Source organism: Vanacampus margaritifer, chromosome 14 (genome assembly GCF_051991255.1).
Source record: "Vanacampus margaritifer isolate UIUO_Vmar chromosome 14, RoL_Vmar_1.0, whole genome shotgun sequence".
Lineage (NCBI taxonomy): Eukaryota > Metazoa > Chordata > Actinopteri > Syngnathiformes > Syngnathidae > Vanacampus > Vanacampus margaritifer.
The window spans coordinates 11,765,434-11,784,197 of record NC_135445.1 but is presented as its reverse complement, the minus strand read 5'-3'; the positions used below and the strand labels follow the sequence as shown (position 1 = coordinate 11,784,197).

The following is an 18,764-nucleotide window of genomic DNA, read 5'->3' as shown; positions in this document are numbered from 1 at the left end:
AGATCGCACCGGGACAAATGAGGTATCAAACGATGCGGCTCGATCTGACTTGGTGCGGCATTACTTTTCTAGGAATTCCGAGTTACCATGGCGACGCAATTCCCCAAAAACTCCCATAGGAAATGAATGGAGAAAGGAGGGGACAAATTACAGATCAAGCACCTTTTTCCAAGACACGCTGCGCGCGCATACGTTATCCAACCGATATGAATTTTAGCTCATTTTGTAGCAATTTTTCCCATCTTTAGCTCAGTGTCGAAATTTATTTTAAGGAATGAAAGCTCTCCCCCCTGTGCGGGTTCAAAGACAGTGAGTTAAATAGCCTTCTATTACACTCTGTGGAGCAATTAGGCTTTGAGTGGCGGGAACCAAAAAAATATATTTCCAAAAGTCAAAAGTTTCACTGCAACTCGTCACCATGGCCACAATTTTTGCTCACTAGACATCAAATTCTCACATTTTGTAGTGACAAGTCTCTTCTTTCAGACAAACTAACTTTTATTTGGCTAAGGTGTCATTTAGTACCTTTATTTTCACTTTAAGCGAGGAGAAGTCGGACTAACTCGCCTATCTTTTCCATGTTAAATTCGCCTCCTTTTTCCTCTTCATTTTGGATAAATCATAAGTTTTCAACCTGCTCTCATTTGGTCATTTTTCATCCGAAAGTGAGAACATGCCCGCGTTCCCCAAACCCTTGCCATTCTAACGAGCCATTTCTTGAATCTGCATCTTGAACCGTTAAGTCGTGAGAGGCTTTTGTTCGAGGTGTGCGTCTCTCATACAATATCAATGAAATGTGGGTGCGTGACGTCTCCAAGTCAAATGTGTGTGCGTGAAAAGTGCATTTTTCTTAAAGGGACAGTGAGATACTTTTAGTTGATGTTGATTATGGTTAACTTCCACATTTCTTGACCGATTCCAGTCGTTTAAATTTTAAACTGTTCAGCTCATTTACAAGAGTCAGCAGTCCCATTCAAAATTTCCGCGGGAATTTTTCTAGTTGTCATTTGTTCTTTTAATTCCTCCCTCCCTTCAAAAATAACCACGTTCCCCATGATTGAAATGCAATATAGTGACTCACCAGCAGGTTGGAAAGCCGCCTCGTGGTCTCTGTCGCCCTCTGGCAGTACCTTCGTAAAAGCACAGCACTGCAGGCTCATGGGAATAATAGTGCATTTGGCACAAAATGAACATGTTGTAACTTGCTAACAGTTAGGCGGAGCGCCGAGGTGACAGTGAAACACACAAGAATAACCTGAAATAGTAACAAAGAGGTTAAATCGTTCCAATGGAGGCATACACAGTAGAGCACATGGCATTTATTTAAGATTCCATGACAAGTCTATTCTTATGTGTGTAAAGCACATAACTTCAGCTTGCTCACATGCTGATAAGGTTTATGTGGTGGTAGGGACAAGAGGTCCAACAACAAAAATGATTGACAAGTTCAAGTTTTTAAAAATTAGGAAAAAAAAGTCAGACTTTGGGTATGTGTATAGTTTATAGCCATTTTAAACCATGCTGATTTTCCTTAAAAAAAAGGGGGGGGGGTCATATGAAAAGACAAAAAAAAGATCACGACTACTAATTAATCAACAAAGTGGTGAATTAGATCATTTTTGGGGGGTGGCGTAAATGGCTTCTATTCAACAGCGGCAAATCAAACATAAGAATTCAAACACAAATCAGCAGTCGGTCGTCTCTCAATCGTCATCAAAGTTCTGCTGTAAAAGGAAGTTGACGGCCAAATTCTCGTTCTTCTCGCACGCGAAGTAAGCTTGTATGACCAGTCCCTCGGGAAAGCCTAACGCTTTTAACTGCAACACACACACACAAAAGGGATAAGCACAAATGCGAGACATAGCTGCCCGCCATGCAATAGGAATATACAGTACACAAAATGTTTTACAACAATACTTGACCATATTTATGAAGATATTTGAGAACCTGAGCGAGCTGAGTAAATTGCACTTGGGATCAAGGAAAGCTGGAGCCTTTTTGGGCAAAAGCTCGAACTTATTTTGGAGTGGATGATGAGGACGATTCAAAAAAGCATTCATTTGCCGAAGGACCTGTCTAATAGATAGGCCTAGCTTGCAGATAGTTTTTCTTAAAAAAATATATATATATAATTTCAGAAATGTTCTATTTCTCCACCAAACTTTTTTTTAAACCCCAGAAATTCTTCACAAAACGAAAAATGGGGGATAAATAGTGAACCCTACTCAAATATATATTTTTTATACTAAAGAAATTCTTTAAAAAAAAAATTTAAAAAAGGGGGGGATAAATAGTAGCCTAAAAAAAAAATTATATATATATATATATATATAAATAAAAAAAAATTCTTCAAAAAAGAAAAGAAAAGGGGGATAAATAGTGACCCTCCCAAAATAAGCATTTTTTTATATTAAAGAAATTCTTTTAAAAAATAAAGAAATAAAATGGGGGGTAAATAGTGAACCCTCCCAAAATATTTTTTTTATATTAAAGAAATTCTTCAAAAAAAGGGGATGAATAGTGAACACTCCCAAAATAAACATTTTTATATTCAAGAAATTCTTTTTTTTTTTATGAAAAATGGGAGGTGAATAGTGAACCCTCCCCCCAAAAAAATTATATTAAAGAAATTCTTCTTCTTCAAAAAATAAAATGGGGATTAAATAGTGAACCCTACCAAAATAAACATTTATTTTTATATTAAAGAAATTCTTCAAAAATAAAATAATAAAAATGGGAAGTGAATAGTGAACCCTCCCCCCAAAAATGTATATATATGGGGGTTAAATAGTGAACCCTCCCCAAATATTCTTTTTAGAAACTCTTTAAAAAAAATTTAAAAAAATTAAATGGTGGGGTAAATAGTGAACCCTCCCTTTTTTTTTGTGTGAATATTAAAAAAGTGCAAACATTTTGAAAAACAACAATGAAGACAAAATTCAAAAGAAAAAGCAACAAAACAGAGTTAATCCCTTTTTATAAATCAGTTTTTTTTGTTGAATTCCAAATGTGGAGGTTCCGCCAGGGATGTGATTTGACCAAAGTGAAATTATCTGAAAATTTAGCCGGGGGTCTGGGGGCCGCAGGCACCCAGCTAGGTCCAGGGGGACAAGGGGGGCGAAGCCCCCCGGAGCTCATGGGTTTTCCGTGTTTTTAAGTACTTTCAATGCACTCACATGACAAAGAAATAGACAAAACAACAGCATAAATTTTCAATGTATATTGAACTATCCCATATAAAATGTCAGTTTTAGTCAACTCAAAATCAGTCACATTCAAAAACATTGGACTGCCTTTGCTTTTAAAAACTATCACTGAGAATATCATCATATCTAACTAATGTGATTACTAAGTTAACACATAAATAATGTTGAAGAGTTCAAATTTCATGAACAAATAATTATATCATGACCAAATGAAAAGTAACTCATATTAGAGCATACCACAAATGTCTTTGTTATAGCAGAAGATGTTATCTGTCGGAGTCATGTGCATACACAATGAACTACTACTACTACTACTACAAAAAACAAAAAACAAAAAACAAAAAATCTGTTTTTTGGGGGGGGGGGGGCTGGGGATAAAAAAAGCGGAATTCCGCGAATTAGCGGAAAAATCACATCCCTGTTCCGCTAAACGGTGGCGCGTGGGGTTTCCCCCGTGTGCTCACCCTCTCGATTGCTTCCTTCTCCTGCGGCGTGACCTGGATGTAGCTCATGTTGCTACCACTCTGCGAGTCACTCTGTGCACTTCCGGAGCCCCCGGAGTCATGAGCCATAGACCCGGGCGACTCGGGGAGAGGCTCGTTTAGCATCTGAATGAAGTGCTCCTGGTGGTTGCTGATTTCCTGCGGCAGGAAATGACATTCATTTTAAAAGCAGGAAAACCGTTGAACAGGAAATTGATACGGTTGGGACGTAGGTGATGGTTTGTTGTAGTATAAACAGCTGTTTGCATTTTTTCATTTGAATGAGACTTTTTTTCTGGCTTTTTGTTTTTTATTTTTTTAATGAGACCTTGGACAAGATAAAGGCTGCGATGACAAGGTGTGACCATTAGGGGTGTGCCCAAAAAATCTATTCTCATAAGAATCGCGATTCTGATTTAGTACGATTCAGAATCGATTTTAAATGTCCCAAAATCGATTTTATTTAAATTATTTTATACTGTCTGGCCTTTGTCTGTGTGTGCCTTTATTTGGAGCGCTGTTCATGTTGTACCCGATTTAGCCACTCAGGGGCAGTGTGGTTCCACGCGGTCTAATACACTGTAAAGTTGAAGCCACATTAGAGAGTAGAAGGAAAAAGTCACGATCAAGTTATTCCAATAAAAGTTGTTTATTGCAATATGGAGCTAATTAGCTAATTAGCATTAGCGAGTCAGACTGGAGTAGATCATTACAATTCCGTGCACATCTATAGATTGAAGCAAAAATCATTGTCAATCAAATCATTTTGAATCAAAAATCGTTCTTAATCGAAAATTGATTCTGAATCGAATCGCAGACCCAAAAATTGGAATCGAATCGTGAGACATTCAAAGATTCCCATCCCTAGTGACCATTGCCAACAACACTACTCCATGTTTTTTCGACAATGTGCAAATTATAATAAATCGGTTGAGAAGTTTTTTTGAATCAGGATTTTGGATGAGAGTCTGAGCCCTAGTGTTTAACTAACTTTTTAGTAGTGCTAAAACCAAGCCCTTTTCTGGCACGAGTCAGTGTAGTATGAATCAATGTCTGCGCTTACCTGCAGCAGCTCAGGGTTTTCCCTACCGATCTCTTGCAGCAGAGCAGGAAGCAGAGAGGCGTTCTGCTGGATCAGGTGCCGCATCATGTGGAACTGTGGCTGATTCCTTAAGAAATTCAGCGGATTATCTGCCGGAACAACCACCATGTCAATGCATTACGTTAGGATTGAACATGAAGTCATTGCTAGCGCAACTTGAGCTACCTGTACCCTGTGAGGTATCCATGTTTTCTGGGTCAATTATATCCCCCGTAGGTCCGGCCGGAGCTCCACTCGATGCGGTATCGGACCCTCTGGCCTGGACCTGGTCCCTGCCTGGGATACCCTGCGGAATGAGAATCTAATCTGTACTGTAAGACTGCTTTTAACTCTTTTACCGCCAAAAACATTTAATGACGTTTACTAAAATCCAAATGAATGTCGCCAAAAACGTTTAATGATGTTTACTAAAATCCAAATGAATGCTGCCAAAAACGTTTAATGACGTTTACTAAAATCCAAATGAATGCTGCCAAAAACGTTTAATGACGTTTACTAAAATCCAAATGAATGCTGCCAAAAACGTTAATTGACGTTTAATACGTTTTTTTTCCCCTCAATGGGCTGTGGAAGTGGAAAATCACAAACACACACTAACTATGGCCAGCAGATGGCAGCATTGTATGTCTTTTCAATGTTCTGCCCGGTGTATGCAATTGCAGTGAAACATAACCGATATAATGAAATATAATGTTTTCAAGGATGCCGCGAGTGATCAAAGCCTTTGTCACATTAGATCTAATTCACAGAGCGTCACTAAACCAAAAAAATATTTGCATCAAAGTCACTGTTGTGCAGAAAATGTATCTTCACAAAAAGCTTGTTTTCTTTTCAAATTTCGCTTAATGTCACTCAAATTACTTATTTTCAAATGGCGATAACTAAAGAAGGTAGAAACATACTTTTTTTTCTAGTGAAAGAACGGAACGCAATCTTTCATTTGATACGCAGCGTGTTTGCATAGTCAAAGTACACCATATTCTGTTTGCCTTAAAAGAGGAGTTAAAATGCTAAAAAATCAACTGGCGCTGTTGGGGTTGTTAGTGAATACAGCCGTTAAGTGTCAGCTGTTAAAACTTGACACTGAACATGATTTAAAAGTGACATGGGTAGATTTTTGGTACGCGTACGCCAACCGAAGGGAACATTCAGTACATTCTTGTTGACGGACTGCCAGTTTTTACCGAGAGCAGGTACTCCACGGCTCGGTCGGGGTTGTTGAAGCTGGCCCTCAGCGCCTCCACAACCTGCTCCCTCTCGTAGCCCATCAGCATCATCTCCGTCACCATGGAGTCGTACGACGCCCCCGTCACTACAACAGAAACAAAAGTACGACTTCGGTGGTTGGCTCGAATGTTCGGGAAAACGTGTTTTTAAATGCATGGATAAAAGGGGTGGGAATTCAGAATCGATTTTCGATTGCGGACGATTTTCGATTCAAAATGATTTTGATTGGCAATGATTTTTGTGTCTATAGAAGTGCAAGGAATCGTAATGATGTACTCCAGTCTGACTCGCTAATGCTAATTAGCTCGCTACTCGCGGCACTTTATCACTCAAAAGAACGTCTCCACGCTGCAAAAAAAAACAACTTTTATTGGAATAATTTGATCGAGACTTTTTCCTTCTACTCTCTAATGTGGCTACAATTTAGACCGCGTGGAACCACACTGCCCCTCAGTGGCCAAACCGGGTACAACATGAACAGCGCTCCAAATAAAAGGCACACACAGACAAAGGCAAGACTGTATAAAATAATTTCAAATAAAACGATTTTGAAACATTTAAAATCGATTCTGAATCGTACTAAATGAGAATCGCGATTCTTATGAGAATCGTTTATTTGGCGCACGCCTAATGGATAATACTTGATGCCTCACTGAAGGTCATTTCAGCTAGCATCAACCAATCAACTACGTAACGCTGCTCTTGTGCAGTTGGCGAGCGTTTCGGAGTCATGACATGTTCCAGATCCGGTATTGACCAGCTATTTTTTTTGTGCTAAAAACAGACATGACTTGTCTCTTCTGTGACTGATGTCATGCATTTGAGTTCATCTGTTAGTATTGTTTGGAAAGATAGATCACCGAGTGAAGATGTAGAATTTTTACGCTAGCCACTAGCTAGCTAGCTTGCTTGCTTAACTCATTCACTGCCATTGACTGCTATAGACGTCAAAAATTCATTTGAACTATTTCTCTTAATTTAACATTTTTTTCCACTTTTGTTAAGAGTATAAAAACCTTAAAAAAAATGATTGTACATTTAGAGCAGATATAAAATTTGTGATTAATCATGAGTTAACTATTGAAGTCATGCGATTAATTACGATTAAAAAAATTTAATCGCCTGACGCAACTTAGATTTTTAAAAATTCGGGGTATCAGGCGATTAAATTTTTTTATCGTAATTAATCGCATGACTTCACTAGTTAACTCGCAATTAATCACACATTTTAAATCTGTTCTAAATGTACAATAAAACCTTTTTTAGGTTTTCATACTCTTGTTAACAAAAGTAGAAAAAAAAGTTTAACTAATAGAAATAGTTCAAATGAATTTTTTATGTCTAGAGCCGTCAATGGCAGTGAATGAGTTAACAGGACACAGCTGGAGGTGGTACTGACCTACTTTTTGTGATATTTGACACGTACATCGACTAAGTCGCGCTAGCTAAATTTGGGAAATACTCGAGTTTGTTACACATATAGGGCGCAAATTGTCTCGCTCTCGTTCTGTCTGTCTCTTTTTTTTTAACTTTTGTTAACAAGAGTATGAAAACCTAGGGACATTTTTTTTTACATTTCGAACCGATATAAAATTTGTGATTAATCGTGAGTTAACTAGTGAAGTCATGTGATTAATTACAATGAAAATTTTTAATCACCTGACGTCCCTAATTTTAATAATCTTTTATTGTTAAAAAAAAAAGATTTAAAAAAAAGAAAATATCATAAAAAATTGGGGGCATCGGGCAATTAAAATTAGTAATCGGAATTAATCACATGACTTCACTAGTTAACTCATGATTAATCACAAATTTGGTATCGGTTCGAAATGTAAATTTTTTTCCCCCTAGGTTACTAATTTTAATTGCCTGATGCCCCCAATTTTTTATAATATTTTCTTTTTTTAAACAATAAAAGATTATTAAAATTAGGGATGTCAGGTGATAATTTTTTTTCATTGTAATTAATCACGTCTTCACTAGTTAAGTCACAATTAATCACAAATTTTATATCTGCTCAAAATGTAGGTTTTTACACTCTTGTTAACAAAAGTGGAAAAAAAATGTTAAACTAATAGAAATAGTTCAAATAAAATTTTGACCTCTATAGCAGTCAATGGCAGTGAATGAGTTAAGCAAGCTAGCTAGCTATCTTTTCTAAATGTACAAAAAAAAAAAAGTTCTACATTTTCTTACTCTTGTTAACAAAAGTAGCAAAAAACGTTAAACTAATAGAAATAGTTCAAATGAATTTATGGCAGTGAATGAGTTAACAGGATAACATGGCCTTACCAACATTTGAACCAGCCTCGTCCATTAAGTTGCTGAAACTCTCCAGGAGCCTGCGAAAGACAGCAAAATAGTATAAAATCCACAAAATGTAGGACATTACAGGCTTTTTCATGCCGTTACCCAGTTGAGAGAGGAGCCGGGTTGGTAGTGGAGTCCGCAGCCGAAGCCGCCGCCGAAACCGCCGCCGAAGCTGCCGCCGCCGCCGCCGCAGGAGGTCGCCTTGCTTCTGCTTGGCCGTCCGCAGGAAGTCGCACGGATGGATTGCGCGACGCGGATGATGGTGTCGGAGGAGGCGCCGCGCCGCCCGTCGACGTGGCTGGGGACGGCTGAGATGCAGAAGGGGCCTTTTTAGGCTTCAACACAAAAACACAAACATTTTTAGAGGTTTCATTCATCCGGTTTCCTACACTGCGGGTGAGCTGGAACCTATCATAGATGAATTGGGGCAAGAGGTGGGGGTACATCGTGGCCCACAAAACAGCTACTCACACAAATGGGAAATCTCAAGCATATTCCATGAACATAAAATGCATGCTTTTGATATGACATTATTTATTAGAATATTACAAAAAGAGAAAAATAAGCATACGGTGATACCTTTGTCACCATGACGACCACAAAGCTCTTTTCATCAATTTTATATTCTTTGAGCACAGAATCATCGCTGAGGATTTTACCTGGGGGGGCAAAAAGTCAAGAGAAATTCACATAAATTCAACCGAATTTGAAAGGAGAGATCTGAGTGTATTGAATTACAAGCATGGTCAGGGAACAAATTAAACTCATCTCTCAAAGCACAACCGTATATTGAGAAATAAGAATAGATTTTTAAAGCATAACATCAAAGGATAAGTTCTTCTTATTTTCTTAAACACTAAAGTGAAAGGCTAAAGTGCGACAAAATGTTCTAGTAAAAATAGAATACTGTACCAGCATAGATGAGCTTCTGCCCGGCAACAGGAAAATTGTCCTTTCCCTTCTCTTGTTCAATCCTCTCTTTTAATGTAGTCACCTTTAAGTGAAACATTACATATTCATTTATCGTTATACTTCCAGCCACAACTTGAGGTACAAGTTACAACAGACATTTATTTAACGTCATCCAACAAAAGGTCCAAAGTATACTTTGTAGCCATAAACTGAAGCTGACTACTCATTTAACGATGGAGTCGTTGAACCTAAAATTAACCTATAGTCACTCTGGATCAATGTCTCTTGTCATCTAGCTAGCCCCTTTATTAAGATGTTAATCAAATGTTAAAACAAATCCATTTCATGCAGATCTCCATATATATAAAAAAAAGTATTTTAAAACTTAACGTTATGTATAAGACTCGTTCATTATAGGGGAGAGTCATTGGGTTTTATTTCACATTGCACAAAGTAGTGGGCTATGGCTAAATACGCACAATCGTGACTATCAATTCACGTAAAAGGTGAGCTATACAAATTCTGAAAGGCATGACACAAATACTATTAGCTTTTTAAACCATACAAAGAGATGGTTTACGCAAAATGGTGACACAAATAGTCTTGCTCCAGTCCCCCGCATGATACCATTAATGTTTACACTCCTACCGTCTCCTCCTCGTCGATGTCGATTTTGAACGTCTGCTGTTGTAAAGTTTTCAAAGTGATCTGCATTATGGCGGTGTAGTAATATCCACAGACCCGGTGTAAAGGCGATGTGTTAAACTTGCAGGACTCTGTGATCCTTTCGCTGTCACATTACAAACTGTCAGCCGCCATGCCGCTTTTGCACCACTCTTCTTCTACGTTTTATGCACTCTTCTTCGGTGGTTTTCTATGTCCAATTTTTAATCTAGTTCATGTATTTACAATAAATAAAAAAATGCGTGATTAAAATCAGATAAGAACACTTGGCATAAGTGAACTTCATAGTTTTGAAATAAATTAAAAATAAAACGTTCAACTTATTCGTTTTTGTCAGTTATCTGGTTGGTATTTTTTGTTTCGTTTTTAGATGGACTGTTGCATTCGGTTGCACTGGGACATCTAAATACTCGTGTGGTGTGTGCTCATGTTTGTCTGCTTAGTTAAGAATATCACTACGACACGCGGCTTTATACATTATTCTTTGTTTCGTGACGTAACCTGTGCGTGTGCTCTTTATAGTTTCTCGGAGTGTGACGTTAGGCCCGTTGAAACTCTGATTTTTAAGGTAACCTGAACGCAGCATGAAGTCGTCTCCTTCGATCACACACGGAAGTGTATAAACGTACAATTTGGCCCTTCGGCGACAGCTAATCTACATTTACGCCATTAGAAACCAAATAAAAGTTAGACTGGGTACAATTTAAGCGTTTTACACCGCGAAGGCTATACAAAGAGTTTGGCTTATTTCGATGACGTCACACCCAGCGCTAATTTAAAAAAAAAAAAGTAATTTGAATACACGTGTTAATACATTTAGGGGAATACAGTATACTAAATAATAATACCATGTACGTTATGCTTGCTGCTAATGGAGGACCAAAACTGCCAGAATAAAAACAAAAGTGAAAATAAAAATACAACAAACATAAATGGAAATTAATATAAATAACAGTAAAAATGAATAAAAAATAATAAAAACTAAGTGGAAATGCTATATATATAATGACAATGAGTATTAAATACACAAGGAAATGTTATTCAAATGAGGGGGCAGTCCATACGCTGTGCTTGGCTGAGGTGCAGTATATATAGCCACTCTCCAGTAGATGGTAAGATCAATCAATGTATGATGCATAACTACACATTTATCTTTTGACTGACCTACTTGTAAATATTAAGTGAGGGAATCGCTGATCTGAAGTCACATGTAATGAATACATGAATCTGTCAATCTTCACATAAGCCTCCTTCCATCTGGACTTCTTTTTCTGTGGTAAGACTTCATCTTCGTCCGTCTTGGCACATCCTTGCGTCGTGTCCTCCTTTGCCCCTTGTCTGAAGCAGTAAAGCGGGAGATTAAAAATCTGATCCTCTGCTGCGATCTGGAAATAGTGCTAAGACTTGACATCAGACATGTGAGAATTTGTCTCAACAACTCCACACACATCCCCCCAAAAAGATAGCATGCTAATATTAGATTACATTTGCACAGAACAAAGACGACGTTGACAAATGAGCGTTATCTGATAACTTTATTATCAAGTTAAAAAAAGACAATGAATTACAATATATACAGAATATCCAGAGATAACATGGAATCAAATTGTAAACAATCATCCTAGGCAACGATCACAACCCACCATATCAGGGATTTAGATTGAAAAGAGAAAAAAAGGCATATAAGGTCAGATTCTAGTGTCAACTACTGTATATGGATCAAAGAAAAAGAAAAATATATGTACAAAGCATATATCCAGTGTGTTGTCAGCAGGGACTAAACTTTGGGAGAAGTGGGACAGGAAGTTTTTTTCTTTTTTCTTTTTTTTACAGTCAGAACCTGACTATGATTACACAGTAAGGGGAGATTCATAGTCACAAACTATTCAAAATCATCACATAAACACACACAAAAAAACTTTCAAGGGCCTCAAATTCCGAGATTGTCCCGGCATCTGGTTTTCACAATGGGAGGAGGTCCAACCGAGCAATGAGAACTCAGCACTGACCCAATCGCTACGATAAAGTCGGGGAAAGGAGGACCACAGACTGACTGATACATTCCCGCCTTCTGCCAACTACGGACGCATGGTGATTGATACAAATGTCAAGGATTAGTGGGAACCAGGTCTCTAGGGATTGTCAGGTTGACTTGTGAAGCAACTATGCTGTATGAATGGGAAGGGTGTACTAAGTCAATCCGGCCATTTCCCACCTTCGGTGGTAGTATGAGAGCCGTAGTAGTGGTAGGACGTGTGTGCCAGTAAAAGTCATTGTATTCCGCTGTTGTTTTCCAGCCCTCACACGTGATGGTGGTACAAAGTCAACCTAGCTATTTTCTAGCTTCAAAGCTTGCATCGTCTGTGTGATGCGTCATCATTTGCTGCTGGCAATATCGCACTTTACTAAAGGGTAACAATAAATGACGGATGTTCTGTTACGGCTCTGATGCAACGGTTCTGACTCACGGTTCCAAATTATTTTCCCCATTGTTAACGGAAGCTGTACAGCAAGTCTAGGGTGAGTTAACAGTCGTAATTATTTTTTCAAGCATAACTAGGACATTGAACGTAAAACAAAAAAAAGGGGGGGGGGGTGGGGGGGATTGAAGCTATTCTTTTCAAAAGACCACATTTCAAACACAGAACAAATAAGTTTTGTTGTCTGTACACAAACGTCAGCTGGAGTTTTGACATCGTAAGCGCAAACTTCCCTTTTTCTGCTTACCATTTAATCAACAGCAGCGCAACAGCTGGCTTGACAGCCAGTAGGATGACGCACAATACAACTTAATTAAATGTGCTCATTTTTATTTTAATAACATCATTAATTTGGGCATTTGACGAAAGTCTGATTGCTATATTGTGTTTCCTCTCAATAAGGCTTTAGGGCATTCGAGCAGCAACTTTCAACACAAATACAATCTATGCCATTTTTTTGTTTTCTTTGTTAATCGTATTACTAAAAAGAAGCACATAAATGCAGACGACAATGACAAGAGAAAGAAGACGTGGGAGAGACGATCATTTTGAGGTTAGTTAGTTCGTTTGTAGTTAGTATCAAGGTTGCACTTGTCTTTTTACTGTATTTAAGAACTATAAAGAGGTTCTCGGATGACGACAGTTCCCACGTTCAAAGTTACTAACAAAAGAATATGTGCTTAACCGCTCACGTGGCTCAGTAACCAGTTAGTAAATACAATTAAAAAAGGTTTGTCAATCGTGATGACTACAGCACTTGGTACAAATTCAAATCTGTCAACAGAGGAACCCTTGCTGGACTGACAAGCAGCCAAATGTGTCTCTATTTCATTAGCATTGAATTTAATGTGGATTTTTCATTGTCATTAATAAACATCGTAATTTCAGAGGCGCTAACTTCATGTAGCAGCGGTCGGCTTGATGTACAATACAATATTTGATGTACAATAAAGATTTACGAAATGTGAATGGGCTGCATGGAGTATGAGCATTGGAATTTTTGTTTTGACTGCTACAAAGTTTTCCTGAATGTTTTTAGCATTTACAAAAAATAGGAAATCTTTGAGGTCTGTTTAAAAAAAAATGCTGCACTCATGGAGGCTAACTGAAAAAAAAAAGTTTTTATAACATTAGGTTTTCTGCAGACAGCAAACTGGTTGAGTGAATCAACAGTGGCTTTACTAGTTGCAGCCAAGTTGTATATTTCCATTTTGTAGTAAATTGTAGTTTAGTTGTAATTGTAATTCTATAATTGTCTATAATTGTAATAATTGTAGTTATTTCAAGGAATCATCAGTGAACAATTGATTCATTCATTACCAATTTAGACAAGTGCAACCTTAAGCGCATTAAATGAAGATGCTAACCATGCAGTCTAGCTAGGAACCCTAAGTCTTCTCATCTTAAACACACTCGTAATCAAATAGCTGTGTGGAGTGTTTGTGAAACCTCACTATGTCGTCATTGTGTGCATCCACCGAGCTTCGATGGTGATACGGGTAACTGGGTTGGAACGAAAACAGCGGAGAAATTACTGAACAATCATTATAAATAGTACAGTCCAAAGAGTTAAGGACTGAAGGCTTATACTTAGTATATTATATCATAAAGGATCTAAAGATAGCAATTTGCTACAAAACATGGGGAGGTCAATTGTTTCTACCAATGAGGATTAGTAGTAAACTAGATAAGGTGCGAGCCTTACTACACGTTTTATAACACAAGGCTTGAATGGGAAAAAGATAAGGTAGCTCTCTACATTGTTTACTTCTTTTTTTCATGTGAGTGTCAAAGGTGCTTCAAATACGCTAAATTTTGATAATCATGTTGGGGCAACATTCTCTATAAATAATTTGTATATAGATAGGTGGCATCTTTCACTGTACTTTTTGACCAGAATGTCAGCAATAAAGTTCACTATTGGTTACCAATATATTAAAATCTGTCCTAGGGGACCGCCAGCTTTTTATCCCATGTTTTCTTTTAAAGCAGCACAACCTAATACTTGTATATATGTATAGATATTTATAACACCTACAATCTACAGATGCGCAAACTCATAAAAAGTTTTCACTTGTATCTTTTGTTTTTTTTCTTTTTCTTTTTCCTTAAACGTCCTATTTTAACCTAACCTTTAAAAGTCCCAATCGGGTCAACCCGACTGTTGATCCTTTTTGGCATCAAGCGGCTCCTCATCGTCCGCGTGCTGGCCGGGCGAAAGAAAATTCGAAGTGTTCTGATCCTCGTCTCGGTTGGTGGAAAGTTCCAGTCCGGTGTCAATAGAAGTAGAAGAGAGAGAAGATGTGGCAGAGGCTTCCATGTTGGAGTTTGTGCTGGTGTCCAGTTGACTATTGTTGTTCACCGTCCTATAAGAGATCATATATATATATATATATATAAAAATGGACGCTAGAATCGTATGGTGGTAGAAAACTAGGGTACAATGAATCCCACGTGATGTTAAATGTGCCATTTTACGAGAATAAAGTTGTAATACTGTACTCGGGGAAAAAAAATTAAGAAAAAAAAAAGAGGAAAATCATGTATTCTATATAACTATAGCAAGAGAACAAAGTTTTCATAGTACAAGAAAAAAAAACTAACGAGTAACGTGAAATCGCAGGGTAATTCAGAAACAGTCACAATTTAAGATATATTTTTTTTCATTTTAAAAATCATGTAATTCTACAAAAAGATTTAACATGGAAAAAAATCATCTTTTGATAAAAAAATCCCAAATATTACGCTTAAAAACATTTTAGAATATACTGTAGATTTAATTACAAATAGGTCATTTTATGAGAATAAATTTGAAATATTACAAAAATAATTTTCTTGCGAATAAAGCTATATCATAAGAAAAAAATAATTTTATGAGAATCAATCTATCAATTTGCAAGTATAATATTGCCAGAAAACTAAAATTTAAAAATCCCTTAGAGTCAAATTATATTATTAATAAACCATATTCTGATAATAAGATTGCAACATGAGAAAAATTCAAGATAATACGTGAAAAACACATTCATTTGAAAAAAACAATTTTGAAAAATAAAATAACTGCACTATTTCATGAAAGTAATATTTGAAATATTAGTGTTAAGTACTAGTACATGAAAAAACGATTAAAAAAAAATATATTTAGTATGCTTTTACAATGGTAGAGTCATAGGTCACCATGTATTTTTCAAAATGTAAACCGGCAGGAAATAAAAATAACAATGAAATAATGAATGTATAAATGATACTACTTACATGCCATGGCGAAGGACATGGCGTTCCCACTCAAAATTGTTAGTGAAGCAGCGTCCACAGAATTCACAGGGAAAACGCTTCTCTGCCGAGCTGCTGCTACTGCTGCTGCTGCTCGTTGGAGAAGCAAGGACTTCTGGGAAATGAGGGTTTAATAGATGCATCAGTTTCATATTGGTATGACTTATTTGGAATTACTGTGAAATATGCTTTGATAAACAACCTTGTAGTGGAGGCCTCTCTTCTTGCACCTCGTTGAACTCCTCATTCTCCTCATCCTCTTTGATGTTGTCCTCCTGCTCATCCTCCTCTTCGTCTCCTGGGTTCTCTGCCACCTCCATGCCTTCGTCCTCCTCCGCCCCTGCCATGCTTTCGTCTACCGCCATCTCCATCTTGTCGCCCTGTTCCTGTTGGTCTTCCTCCTCCTCCTCCCCCTCCCCCTCCCCCTCCCCCAGCTGCTGCTCCTCGTCACTGCTGCTGTTTTCCTGTTCCTCCATCATCTCCAGCTGGTCTAAGTCGACGCGGCCCATCAGCTCGAAGTTCCGGATGACCTGATCGCAGCAACAATGCCTTGTTGAGTTTGACATGTCAATGGAAAATACTACTTTTCACCACCAAGAGTGAATAATTGATACACTCGGAAATAAACAAGAAATGAGTTGGGGGGGGGGGGGGTGCTGTGGGGGTACTCTTATTAAAATAAATAAATCCATAAATAAATATTGGTAATTTCATGAGGATTAAAACATTTTTTATTGATTTTATCAGAAATGTGATTTTCAGAAAATTTTATATAATTTTGTAAGTTATCAGTATTTTTTTAGTATGTATTTTTAATATGTATTTTTTAATAGTAGTAATAATAGTACTGTATCACAAACAAAAAATAAATGTGTAATATTAACATTTGTAATAAAATGGAAAAAATACATTTATGACTAATAAATTAAACTACAAATTTAGTACTGCAAGAATAGAGTATGAATATGATTTTTTAAGAAGAAATATAAAAAACTTGTAATTTTAGGAAAAGAAAGGAGTAAAGAAAGGGAAGAAAAATATTTGACTGATGTAAGGAGATTCAAGTCAGAATATTAAGATCGTGATCAATAATAAAACAATTATAATTTTTTTTTTGATACTTTGCAAACACGAGAAAGGATCCTAAAAGCCTTTTAGGATGGTAGCCCGGTATATTCATGATCTAATATGATTGGTTGCAATGATTATTATATATTTAGCATCTTCATTCTGTATTATTTAAGCCTTTAAGAAAAAATCTTTATCAATAATTACTTCTGTGTAGCTACTTTTGTAGTATAAAAAGCTAACTATTTAACAATGACATTTTCTGGGCTTTATATCTCATTCAAATCATTCCTTTTGAAAGGATTTAACCTGACGCACAGAAAGGCCTGTGCAGCGTAGTAAGACGAGATCAACGATGATTGATCAATTTAAGTGGATTTAAAAAAAGCAAGAGCGTGTTATTTCTGCGCATGGGCCAGCATCAGTGAACTTCGAATGGCAAAGTCACTGACAATGACAAAGTCACGTAATGAGCTGGCCACCATTAATGTAGAATTAATTTTGACATATTACAAGAGTAAGAACATTAGGAGAACAAAGCACCATAAACGTCATATGTGCATATACTGTATTCTCAGTAAGAGTCTCCTTTCCATCCAACTTGCATGATGAAGAACGCAACGCTACAGCATAGGCGTGGATTCTCACCTTGTGCTCAAGGCGAAGGTGCTCTTCCAGCTGACTGCGGCGGCGGCTGTCATAGTAGCACAGCTGGCAACGGTAGGGCTTGAGCTCGTGCTTGTGCAGGTGCAGCTGCAGGGCGTGGTCGCTGGAGCACGTAAATGTGCACTTGTGGCAACGGAACACCACACCCTGGAGGTGACGCGACAGCTTGGAGCGATTCACCTCCAGCGGACCTACGCGCTCCTCTGGTGGAAATAAAAGGAAAGGACATAACATTAGGTCAATGACACCCATCCTTCAATTTTCTTTAGCACTTGGCTTCTTAAGGGTCACTGGGTGAGCTGGAACTTATTCAAGAACTTTAGGCAAGAGGTGGAGTACATCTTGGCAGTGGTGGTCCTAAGCTTAAATGGCACCCTGTGCGACCCCCCCACCTTGATGATTGAATCTTAATGGACCCCTGTGCGAGGCCCACTGTGAATGTGTTATGAATGGCAAGACAATTAAATAGTGTTGATTTGTACAAGCTATTTATTAATGACCAATTGTTGTAGAGCTTTCATGTTAAGTCCATGCTAAGTTCAAGAGTAAAAATATTTTAACGACTAGCTTAAAAACGACACACTTGGAAGTGTGTTGAGACAGCTTGTGTACCTCTGTGCAGGACAATGTGGTCGATCATACTGCTCTTGTATTTGGTGTGGTAGAGACAAAGAGGGCAGCGAAGATCTTTCAGGACATCTGACACATTGTTGCTGCTGCTGCTGTTGTGGCCCGCCTCCACATGCAGGGTGAATGTATTCCTAAGAACATTATAGTTCTGTTAACATCATCTCCAAACTTTCTTTCCTTAGCTTAGCGTTGTCTCACTTGTAGCAGGTGAAAAAGGAGCAGTCCTTGCACTTAAAGAGCTTCTTGCCACCATGGCGGTCCCTGTAGTGTCGCCGCAGGCTCTGCATGTAGCCTGAGCTGAACTCACAGAACTCGCAGGTGAGGATGCTGTCGGGCCGATGGTCGCCCGGGGACGTGTGACTGCGAGAGGCGGTCTGGTAGTGGCTGAGCTGCTTGCGGACGTCAACCGGCTCCCAGTATGAGGCATCTGAAAGAGGAGCACAGTCTCTGATATTAATTGATGCACTGTACAGAAGTTTTTTAACTGAATTGATATGAAATAATGAGTGGGAAAATGTACACTAAAAAGAAAAAAATGCAAGCTAACGAGACTAAAAATGTAATACTATTACAAGAAAATATGTCCTGTATTTAATAGTTGTGCAATGTAAAAAGGGAAAACAAAAACAAAATACAGCTGTAATTAGAAATGATTTGGGGAAAAAGTGGGTTAAAAAAACAAAACAAAAAATAGGTATGTGGTCAGAACAGGCTACGTTCACAC

The 18,764-nt window shown here is 37.8% G+C and overlaps 2 protein-coding genes across 5 annotated transcripts in view; both read right to left on the bottom strand.

Moving 5' to 3' along the window:
• Positions 1–1,304: 1,304 nt before the first annotated feature.
• Positions 1,305–10,100, bottom strand: rad23b (RAD23 homolog B, nucleotide excision repair protein). Of its 3 annotated transcripts, none has more exons than XM_077543128.1 (10): positions 9,888–10,100; positions 9,240–9,321; positions 8,907–8,986; positions 8,430–8,635; positions 8,310–8,359; positions 5,975–6,102; positions 4,956–5,076; positions 4,752–4,879; positions 3,671–3,847; positions 1,305–1,817 (listed from the first exon to the last, which is right to left on the bottom strand). In XM_077543128.1, exons 1-10 carry the CDS (start codon positions 9,951–9,953, stop codon positions 1,704–1,706), a joined length of 1,152 nt encoding a protein of 383 aa, XP_077399254.1. In that variant the 5' UTR covers positions 9,954–10,100; the 3' UTR covers positions 1,305–1,703. The 3 variants fall into 3 exon arrangements, with proteins under 3 accessions (XP_077399254.1, XP_077399252.1, XP_077399253.1); XM_077543126.1 differs by having other exon boundaries at positions 8,430–8,662; positions 9,888–10,099; XM_077543127.1 differs by having other exon boundaries at positions 4,962–5,076; positions 8,430–8,662; positions 9,888–10,099.
• A 1,339-nt stretch (positions 10,101–11,439) lies between these two features.
• znf462 (zinc finger protein 462) overlaps positions 11,440–18,764 on the bottom strand; it is a 46,001-nt gene continuing 38,676 nt past the window's right edge. For both annotated transcript variants that reach the window (XM_077585911.1, XM_077585910.1), the window contains exons 8-13: positions 18,239–18,467; positions 18,023–18,171; positions 17,393–17,613; positions 15,879–16,206; positions 15,659–15,791; positions 11,440–14,769 (exon numbers count right to left, since the gene is read on the bottom strand). In XM_077585911.1, coding sequence (XP_077442037.1) covers positions 14,556–14,769; positions 15,659–15,791; positions 15,879–16,206; positions 17,393–17,613; positions 18,023–18,171; positions 18,239–18,467 — 1,274 coding nt within the window. In that variant the 3' untranslated portion in view covers positions 11,440–14,555. The remainder of the gene's footprint in view (positions 14,770–15,658; positions 15,792–15,878; positions 16,207–17,392; positions 17,614–18,022; positions 18,172–18,238; positions 18,468–18,764) is intronic.